The following is an 11,407-nucleotide window of genomic DNA, read 5'->3' on the forward strand; positions in this document are numbered from 1 at the left end:
CCTCAGTTTCCTTAGGATCTTTATTAGTAGGGGAACCCTCGCAGGTCAGTTGTTTGGTTTCCTTTGGTTTCGTTCTTATTCCATGTCCTCCCTAAGAGTACAAAAACTAATCAGCAGGAAATACCCGAGTGCTAAGAGATCTATAGTAGTAGAAGGGATCTGGCATGACAAGATGTAGTTTTAGCAAAGGTGAAATTGGGCATCCTCCCACGTCTCCCTCCCCCCGCCAGCCTCAGCTTAGGAGTGAGAATGGACTATAGTACTTTTCTTATTCCTTTTGATCTGTTTTTGGGGAGGGTGGGTAACAGGGGGAATAATAAATACTTGAATGAGCAAAAATTAATTTGGGAAAAAAATAGGGAGATGATCTCCTATGGTAATTCTAATCCTTTACTGAGAATAAGACTTTCTATAAGAATTTCTCTCAAGGGAAGTGTGATACTGTACTTGTTTGTCTTCTTACCCATTCTTTTTGGTGATTTAGAACTAATTTCTGTTTAAGAATCAATTGATGTCAACTTTCCCCACTGATACCCCGTATGTGAAGCAGTTGCAGGGCTGCTTGCCTGGTCATCTTCCAGCTCTGTAGGATCCACACATTATGCCACAGCAACAGGGAATGTGGTGGGAGGGACAGGAGAAATGGGAAAGGAGTGAGAAAGTATCTCTGCCTTGGGTGGGGAATGGGGTAATGTGGAGAAGGGAGAGGAGACCCCAAAGACTATGCTGTTGGGGTTTAGGGGAATCTACGATCTCTACTGGAGCCAAGTTTCATTTCAAAGTCAGTCCTCTGTTTCCCTCCTCCCCTCCAGGCAAAATGAAGCTGACTCTGGTGCAGATCTTTTTCATAATGTTGCTGCTCCTGCTGGGCCTGGGGGTAGGCCTGGGGTTGGGACTTCAGATGGCCGCAGCAGTCCTGGAGGAAAGTGATCAGCTACTGAATGAGTTTCAGTCCAGTGACTCACAGGACAAGGCTGAAACCACTAGGGAGGGAGCGGGCACCCGAAGCATAGAAACCCTTAGCAACAAAGAAGTGGTGCAACTGGAAGAGACCATCGTCAGTGAAGATGAAGTTGGAGGAAACAAAATGCTCAGAGCTGAGACTCTCTTTCAGAGCAACAAAGGCTATCTGAGGTCTGACCTGATGGACAGGGAATGCAATGCCCTGATGGCACAGAAGATGAAGCCGCACAACCACACATGCATACCCCGGTACATATTCATCCATGAGGAACCAGAGGCAGTCAAAGCTGTCTGTAAGAGTCCTGTTGTTGCCTGTGACCTCAAGGGAAGCAAGTGTCACAAGAGCTCCCGTCCTTTTGATTTGACATTCTGCAAGTTATCCAAACCAGGCCAAGTCACTCCTCACTGTAATTACGTAACTTTCATTCTTGAAAAGTACATTTTTATATCCTGTAGTGACATGAAAGTCCAGGTAACATCTGGACCATGAAGTAAGTTCTCTTCTGCATCTTCTCATCTTTGTCTTCCTTTCCACTTTCTCTTTTTCATGCTGTTTTCGTCCTTAGGTATTCTGCAAAAAAGGTTCTGGAAAGAGAGGCTGGCCTATTCTTTATCCTATTTGAAAATATAAATCTTCTTTGCCCTAGGGTTCACCCAACTTGCATTTTTTTCCCTGGGATTAGAGGTGGTAGAATAGGGGTGAGGAGAGAGAAAAACAGAGAACTATTTTTAAAAATTATGTCCAGGGCTTCCCTGGCGGCGCAGTGGTTGAGAGCGCGCCTGCCGATGCAGGGGACGCGGGCTCGTGCCCCGGTCCAGGAAGATCCCACATGCCGCGGAGCGGCTGGGCCCGTGAGCCATGGCCGCTGAGCCTGCGCGTCCGGAGCCTGTGCTCCGCAATGGGAGAGGCCACGACAGTGAGAGGCCCGCCTATCAAAAAAAAAAAATATATATATATATATATATTATGTCCAATAAGTAGAATAATGGTCACATTAGGTGCTCAATAGATGTAGAATGAATGAGATTGGAGAGAATTTTATTCTCACTCAGCACCTCTTTTCTTCTTTTGCTCTGAAAAACAAGAAAGTTAGTGAAAGAATATTTTCAGCAGAAAAGGGATTGGATCTACTCAAAGAGGAGAAAAGCTATGGGGTTGGATAAATAGAAGATGTTAAGTGGTTTTGTTCAGCCTATTTTCTCTGAATTCAAATCTATCAAGAAATAGTTTCATTAGACATGCATGGGCACAGGAAGGGATCTTAGAAAATGGCAATAAGGATTCACTATGAGACTTGATTTTGAGATTTCCTCTTCCTAGGGTTTTTGCCTGTTTCAATCTCCTTGACAGTAATACACTCAAGAGTCAGGGACATCCATAAATGGGACACTGGAGGAAGGAAAGGTTTGGCTTACTCTGACCTGGCTTTTACCTTCCTGTTCTTTCTTCATTTAGCTCCGAATCTCCCTTACCCTTCCTGTTCTTGCAGGCAGGCAACCACTTAAATGCTTTGCCTCTAGACTCCCCTGTTTCAACATTTCCCTCCATACCTTTGACTCACCTCTCCCGGCAATGACCTCTTAGGAACAGTGTTGCTGGGCAGGAAGTGTGTCTGCATCTGTGGGCTGCCCTGACATTTTAGAGATGGGTGGAGGAATGGCAGGAGACGAGGCCCTGGACAAGGCAGATTCCTACTCTTCTTTTTTTGTTTTGTGGTACGCAGGCCTCTCACTGTCGTGGCCTCTCCCATTGCGGAGCACAGGCTCCGGACGCGCAGGCTCAGTGGCCATGGCTCACGGGCCCAGCCGCTCCGCGGCATGTGGGATCTTCCCAGACCAGGGCACGAACCCTTGTCCCCTGCATCGGCAGGCGGACTCTCAACCACTGCGCCACCAGGGAAGACCCCTGCTCTTCTTGATGGGAGAATCCCTTTCAGAAGAAATAGACAAAGACCATCTAAGACAAGGGAGAAAAAAAGAAGTGAGGTGTGAGAGAGGAAAGAAGAGTGGGTGTCAGAGAAAATCAGTGTGTTAAGAATTTGTCCAGTATGTAACCCAAAGGCATTGAAGATTGGGAATGTGATGGGAAAGGTTCCAAGTTTGACTTCTTAACCAAAAGACAGAGGATCCATTGTGTGGGGCAAACTATTAGGAGACTGGAATTAGCAAGGAATGGAAGCCCATGTGCTTTCATTCACAGATAAGAACCTCTTATAGGTTCCCACCAGCTTCTCTCCTTTAGGGTTCCCACACTCCAACAAGTTCTGCTATCGCCCTCATCTGGTCTCCACTTTGGGCAAATCTCAGTGGTCAGGCTTTTATCTGACTGAAAACAATCTCAGGAAAGCAATTTACAAAGCACTCTATGGGCTCCTAGTGGCTCAAGCAGGAAAACACCACTTGGTAGGTATAATGGGTTGACAAGATGTTGTGGGAACTTCACTCAAAAGGGATAGAAAATTAACTCACTATAGCTCAAATGATGCCTGATTCATAAAATTTTCACCAACTCTTTTAATTCCAGGAAAATCCCCCTCTTTGCACTTCCAGTGTATATGCTTAGTCCATACAACAGGTCCTCAGTCCTCTATTCAGTGTTCCTAAATCCCCAAATCTCCGAAAACGGAAAGATGTTCTTTCAAAGTGGCTCCCAAGCTCAGTGAGATGCAAAATCTGGCTGAATTGACTATGCAAGTCTATTTATTATCTGTATTTATGCTATATGACTATTATACCTTTCACTGAAGAAATATCAATATGTCTGATTATGAATACTGCCTCAGATAAACTCTTCTAGGGATGCATAAATATCACATACACTTATACAATGTTGCTTTTTAAAATCCTAAAAATTCTGTTTCAAAATGCATTGGCCCTAAAGGTTTCAGGTAAGGGATTGAGACCTATATATACTATTTAATTAACCCTTAATTAATTCCAGTATATAATATGACCTCAGTGAGACCATAGCATTTTATTTATTTATTTATATTTTTGGCTGCGTTGGGTCTTAGAAAGTCCCCCTCTGGTGTCTGGGACTGACTGAGGCCAGCAGTGCCATCTGGGTTGGGTACCCTGAGCTTGAACTGGGACTTCTCTGGGCCTGAGTTCCATTTCTCCCCTCAGGTCACTGCTCCCCTACCCCATGCGTAGGGCCAACAAGCTGCCCCCCAAAAGTTCTGAGACTTGCACCTATGGGATTGTCCTAGGACCCTGAAGCCAGGCCCTGTTTCCAGGAGGGTGACCTGGCAAGCGGTGGTCCCCTCTGGCTGGTGTGGTATGTCTTTTGTGGGATCACACAGCAGTGGGTCACCAGAATGGTGCTGATAAACTGATTTTGCATGACTCAAACATATCCTGGACACAGAATAAATTTAGGACTCTGGATCACCAGTGGTCACTACTCACCCTTGGACTTGAGTGCATATGTAGGAGGCTTTCACCCACCCATGTTCCTATTGCTCTGCTACTTCTGGTCTACAGCACTTGAGGGTGGCAGGGACAACAGCACGTGTCCCTCACCCTGGGAGCTTCCCACTGCCGGCACCCAGGGTGGACCCCACCCCTTTGCAGGCTCCACACCATGTGGAGGTATAGTGGGCTGCTCCTGTCTTCTGTAAAGACTTTTGAGACCATTGCTCTGCAGTGCCAATGGGGCACTTCAGATCAATGCCCTCTCTTGCCTCTGATAGACAGGGGATGACTCGCTCTCTTAATCTGTGCAAGATGAAGGATAGTCATTCCTTGTGTGAATGGGATTGCTCTTTTGCTCTGCCCATGTACCCCCTGCCTATCCTCCTGGATGGTGGCAATGTGTGTAAGACAGGAGTGTAGTGTGGTCTGTTATGAAAGAGGTGGCATTCTAGGAAGGCGGTGATTAGGGCTTAAAGAATTCAAGAGAATTGTACACCTGAAACTAATATAATATTGTAAGTCAATTATGCTTCAATTAGAAAAAAGAACAGAAAAGAAAAAAAAGAAGACTTTAGAAATTCTCAAGTCAGTTCTCAAAAAAAAGAAAAAAAGAGTTCAAGAGAAGATATAGTTGGAAGATGTGTTGTTTTATGTTTATACTACAAAACTCTAAATGGCAAATTTCACACGGTCAGAAATTATCATTCTCATTTTCCTGTGTACTCTGGGTGCTATGGTCTGAATATGTATCCCCTCCAAAATCATATGTCGGAATCCTAACACCCAACGTGATGGTATGAGACGGTGGGACCTCTGGGAGGGAATTAGGTCATGGAGCCCTTATGAATGGGGTTAATGCTTCTATAGAAGAGGTCCCTCAGAGCTCCTTTGCCACTTCTGCCCTGTGAGGACCCTACCTGACCATGCTGGCACCCTGATCTGGACTTCCAGCCTCCAGAACCGTGAGAAATAAATTTTTATTGTTTATAAGATACCCAGTCTGTGGTATTTTGTTCTAAAAATATGGGCTGGGCTAAGTAAGACACTGCTTGTGTTTGTGGTCATTATCAACAATGTACAGTAACAAAGTAACCTTTGAGAGAGTCATTGGAAGCTGGTATTCACAGGCAGCACAATGGATGATTCAGGGCCATGAGTCATGATACAGCTGGCATGAAATAAATGGCACTAGGAAACTGCAGAAACAAGAAGATCTATATGGGTCCTATCAGACCGGTTTACCTTTTTCATGTGGTGGGAGATAATGAAATCATCCAGGAATAATACATCTGACAATAAAGAACATGAAGAAATGGATCCTAGATCTAACAGGAAGAGATGGTGCCCAGACAACACAGAAAGTCTACATGTGCTCTGATTGGATAATAACCAAATATGTGAGTATCTGTCCTCTGCCCATAATTCTAAATCTTCAGCAATAAGTCCCTATACTTCACTTGGGCCTATGACTTTTATAATATATTTTAAAATCAAATTGTTTATATAGATAAGGGCCGCATTCCCCATCCCTCCCCGGAGAAAAAATAAAAAATTGGCCAGGGACACACACTCCTTAGAGGCAGCTCAGCTTGTGGTCAAATCCAGGGTAATGTCTCTGTATCATGCCCTTGCCAGGCTCTTGATTCGAACTCTCCCCCTCAGATCCCTCTAGAGCTCACTCTTGTAGGCAAAGTGGTCTGAGCTGGCCCTCTCCACCCCTTCTCTTTCCCAACGTGGCAAAGTTATATCATCTGGCAGAGACTCATTCCTGGTGGGATGAAAAGGGACTCCAAGGGACAGAATTGTTGCTATTTTGGCAGTACTTGGACTTAGCATGTAATCTGTTGATGTTCCTTCCTCTGAATCTTGGATCCTACCCATAGGCCTGCCCTCTCCTCTTTGCATTTATAGATTGGGCTTCAGTCAGTTTCTAGAAAGTGACACTAAGGACAGAGATGCCACCTCCAGGAGCAGCTGGGCTGGCTCTTTAGTAGAATTAATGATTCAGAAGCCAGGTAATAGTTGGATTTAAAGGAAGAATTTGGGAAAAGAGGAAGATGGCTAAGCAGAAGGAATATTTAGGGAAATGTAAGTGCACACGTCACGGCATCGTGGCCCTTTACCCATTTATATATGATTTCAGGAGGCACTGGGATATCCCACTGTTTGAAAATGTCAGCTCTCCAGTACTAGCACGAAGCTAATGTTTGGAATTATATCTGTATAAACTTATTGCATATCCCTATACACAGCATGTAAAATTTTTAACTTCAAAGAATGGGTGAGATTTTCAGCACCTTTATAAGGTGACAAGAAAAGCAAAAGGCAAAACAGTACTTGTCCTATGAATGCTTTTGCATGAGTTTGGCAGTGTGCTAGTTACCGGTTGTTAAAACTGGTAACAAAAAAACAAAAAAACTAAAATCAGGCGTTGTATCTGCCATGGTAACACATCCACAGACGAGGCCTATAGGGGATAGGATAGGAAGAGAGAAGGTGATATGATTAAATCTAGCACTAGGCATTGCCCTGGAAAGCTGGTCTGGCTAAGGACCAATGTAGAGCAAGCAACTGCATTAGGAGACTATTTCCAAGGGGAGGAAAAGGCTGTCCAAAGGGTCAACGGATAAAATAGATATTTTACCAGGAAGGTGCAGCCATCTTCCAGCTTCTGTGAGTGTTACCTGCCAAGAATTCACAGGTGCACTTCTCTGGATGAGAAGGAAATGTATTGAAGAAAATACGATAGAAGGGGGTTATAAATATGGAAAAAGAGTTACATAATCTGACCCAGAATTAGTCAGTAGAAGCCCTTCTAATCTGGCTTCTGTGTGCTTTTGACATGTCCCCATCATTCTTCAGGCACTTCCTTGCTTTGAGAAACAGCAAGGTGGTCTAAGCTCATCTTGTATTTTCCTTGCCCTGGGACCAGTCATTTCTCTAAAGAGACATGGTTGTTTTAGTGGGAAACAGTATTTTAAAACCAAGATCGGATGCTAGGTGTGTGTGTTCATTTTTGTGGCGAGAGAGTTCCAAGGGTCCCTCAGAGGGCAGAGCTTGGGAATATAGCAAAAAGATGCAATTACACACACACACACACACACACACACACACACACACACACACACGCACACACATATTTACGTGTATTTTATTTATGTATTTACATTGAAAACCATGATTCACATCAATATCTCCAATTCCAATCCAACCCCAAGGCTCATATTAGTTTTCTCCCTTTCCATATTTATATCTCCATTTCCATATTTATAAACCCCCTTCTACCATATTTTCTTTAATATATTTACTTATTTGATCAATCTCCATGTATGTAACTAAATCTTCTGTTTCTGCCACTGTCCCCCCTTCCATATGGATGCCTTTGCCCTCTCTGACTCTGACACTCTGTGACATGCTGTCCCCCTACATGGATGCTCCCCATTTGGGTTTTCATACCCCACACCAGGTTCCCCTCTGAGTGGGATACCTCCTCTCCTTGCTCAGGCTGACTCTCCATGCTGGATTTCCCCCCATTATGCCTCACCTCTACTCCCCCTCACCCCCCATATGGATGCCCTTTTCTCTTTTCTTGGGCTCTGGCTTCCTATTCCCCATGCTAGACTGACCCTCCTTTTCAATGCACACCTGGTTTTGCCCCATTTAATGGCTTCAGGACTAAATTGTTTAGGAAGGGAAGAAAAGGAAAAGAATGGAAGGGAATAGGAAAGAAGCAAAATGGAAGGCCAGGGGAAATAAACCAATGAAAGGGAAGAGGTGCTATATCTTTTGAAAATTAAAATTATATATTAGCAGTTTCTGTACTTTAAAGTTTTACTAGCTATATATTATTCTATTTTATTAATGCAATATGATTCAGTGAACTATTCCTTTACTTTTGGAAGTTAAGTTGACGTCTAACAATAAATAGTTTGCCTAGATTCTTTTCCTTAAAGCAAATTCTTCCAAGTGGAATTATTAGGTCAAAGAGTATAAACCTCAAAGCTTTAGGTACCTATTCACCTATTGCCTTTCAGTAAGGCTGTGCTTATACTCTCTCCACCAGTGTATAGAATGGACCCACGTCACTATATCCTTTGCATAATTTGGTATTATATTTTATTTTAATTTTTGACAGTTTGATAGGCAAAATAAGGGATCTCATTATTATTTAACTTTGCATACCTTTTATTGAATGGGCCATATCTTCTTTTTATATAAATTTATTTTATTTTATCTTTGCGTTGGGTCTTCGTTGCTGCATGCAGGCTTTTCTCTGGTTGCGTCTAGCGGGGGCTACTCTTCGTTGTGGTGTGCAAGCCATTGTGGTGGCTTCTCTTGTTGGGAATATGGGCTCTGTGTCTCGTGGGCTCTAGAGCGCAGTGTCAGTAGTTGTGGCCCACGGGCTTATTGGCAGGCGGATTCTTAACCACTGTGCCTCCATGGAAGCCCCAAGTGGGCCATATCGAAAGCAATTCTTAGTAACTCAGTGTCTCCTCTTCCCAGAGATTCTCTCCACTTCCTGATACAAATCCTTATGAGCCCTCTTTGCCCATATACTCTGTTACTCTGAAAACACAAATTAAAAACTCTTAAAGTTTGAGTGGATTATTCATGATGGCTGCACAGTATCATCAGTCATGCATTCAGGGTGTTGAATCTGGGTTCATTTAGGAGGGTACACAGAAAATATGGTTCAGGAATTTCTCCTAGAGGAAAATTACCTCACAGTGCTCAGATTGTGCAAGTGCCATGGATATCCCATCATTCACCTACCTTCAGTCTTGCCACACGCCCTTCTGTGGGTAATGCCATCATCAGTGTTTACCATTCTTGAGATTATCTATACCTGCCTGGGCAAATTATTCCCATACTCAGGCATCTTCTCTCTGGTTCCTCTTCTGTAATCTGTTTTGCCCAGCTTAGTCATCCCAAACACCTTTGAAGCAACTCTTTTAATGTTAAGCCTAAAATGGGAAGAGATTTAGTTAGGGTTCCAAGACTAGATTTACAAAAAAAAAAAAAAAAAAAGGTCTGTTGTAAGATGGGAACTTTCTCCCTTGGCAGGTCCTGTTGAATGAGAATAAAATCTGAACAGGCAGCATCACAACCAGAAATAATCAAATATCCTCATAATGACCTGTGTAATTCCCTGGTTCTACAGTTCTTTCATCTTCGCTGTTGTGGTCACTTAAATCCATCTTCTGGAATTCTAGGACTAATCATTTCCCTAAGCAGAAGTATTGTAGGAGGTGGACTCAGCAAAAGATGAACCTTACCTCAGCACGTACTTTTCATTGTGGTAAAATACACACAAACATAAAACTTGCCATTTTTATCATCTTTAAGTATACAATTCAGTGGCATTAATTACATTGACAATGCTGCGCAATCACCACTACCATTTATTTCTGAAAGTTTTTTTTATCATGCCAAATAGAAATTTTGTCACTCAGTTCACATTTTGTAATATTTATCAAAACAATACATGCCCACAGTTAAAAGCTACAGCCTCTCTCCCCACGACTTTCCAACTTTCCAGTCCAAGTCCAAGTTGGTCCAAGAGGCACCATTTCTAGCTCTCGCCTCACTATCTCTGTAAAAGTCTTCTTTCTCTACTTACTAATCCATCAAGTCTTTTGACTTCATGTTATGGCAGATTAAGGTTTAGCTCAGTTTCACCTCACTCCCCTCTCCTTATCCTCCTAATATAGCTATATTTTAGTTTCTCTGTTGCTTACCTTTCTAACCTAATAATATACTAACCCTCTTAGTATCTGTTTCAGCTATGTGCTGTATATTTTCAGTCCCTATTTTGCAAGATGAGGATATTAGCATCCTTATCTTTCCCTTCATTCTCTTTTCCTCTATCTTTAATGGATAAAGAAGATGTGGCACATATATACAATGGAATATTACTCAGCCATAAAAAGAAACAAAATTTAACTATTTGTAGTGAGGTGGATGGACCTAGAGTGTGTCATACAGAGTGAAGTAAGTCAGAAAAAGAAAAACAAATACCGTATGCTAACACATATATATGGAATCTAAAAAAAAAAAAAAAAAGGTTCTGATGAACTTGGGGCAGGACAGGAATAAAGACTTGAGGACATGGGGAGGGGGAAGGGTAAGCTGGGACGAAGTGAGAGAGTAGCATGGACATATATGCACTACCAAATGTAAAACAGATAGCTAGTGGGAAGCAGCCGCATAGCACAGGGAGATCTGCTCTGTGCTTTGTGTCCACCTAGAGGGGTGGGATAGGGAGGGTGGGAGGAAGCCTTAAGAGGGAGGGGTTATGGTGATATACGTATGCATATAGCTGCTTCACTTTGGTATGCAGCAGAAACTAACACAACATTGTAAAGCAACTATACTCCAATAAAGATGTAAAAAAAAAAACCTTCAGTCATCTGTCCTTTAGTTCTACATTGTCATGATTATTAATATTAATATTTCATTCTATAATCAAAATTAAGACTTAGGTTCACTGACTCTAACACTGAAAATTGATACAAAGTATTTACATTATTTAGAATATGCAAATAATGTTTCTGAAGATCCAGAAACACCATCATTTCCTTTTTGGGGGGCCGTGAGACATGTGGGATCTTAGTTCTCCAGCAAGGGATCGCGCTCCCTGCAGTGAAAGCGCAGAGTCTTAACCACTGGACCGCCAGGGAAGTCCCTAGAAACACCATAATTTAAGAAAACATTTTGTATCTCCTGGAGTTTATAGCTGTCTCTTTTATTTGTTAGATGCTTTTTTTGCAAGCTGTAAATGCTCACTTAAAAAAAAGTTTTAGAAATAGATGGTAGTGATGATCGCACAGCATTGTAATTGATGTAATTGATGTAATTGATGTCATCCTCTCAATCAAATGAGTTTTCTATCAAGTACTTCCTTTCCTTAGAGATTTCTCTCCTAGAGCCTCTGCCCCAGTAAGTCTGTTCTTCAGCTGTGATCCTGTAATCATTCTTGTCTGGATGCCATGTTGTCCCCTTTCTTGGTCTACTCTCTTCTTTTAGTTTT

General features: G+C 42.6%; 1 protein-coding gene across 1 annotated transcript in view; it reads left to right on the forward strand.

The window, feature by feature from the left end:
- The window catches only part of RNASE10 (ribonuclease A family member 10 (inactive)), a 2,416-nt gene extending 878 nt beyond the window's left edge, over positions 1–1,538 (forward strand). Inside the window, exon 2 of the mRNA XM_007462552.1 lies at positions 813–1,538. Within this exon, the coding sequence (XP_007462614.1) occupies positions 818–1,453 (636 nt within the window). The 5' untranslated portion in view covers positions 813–817 and the 3' untranslated portion in view covers positions 1,454–1,538. The remainder of the gene's footprint in view (positions 1–812) is intronic.
- The last annotated feature ends 9,869 nt before the right edge of the window (positions 1,539–11,407 follow it).

Source organism: Lipotes vexillifer, unplaced genomic scaffold (assembly GCF_000442215.2).
Source record: "Lipotes vexillifer unplaced genomic scaffold, Lipotes_vexillifer_v1.1 scaffold164, whole genome shotgun sequence".
In the NCBI taxonomy this organism is placed as follows: domain Eukaryota; kingdom Metazoa; phylum Chordata; class Mammalia; order Artiodactyla; family Lipotidae; genus Lipotes; species Lipotes vexillifer.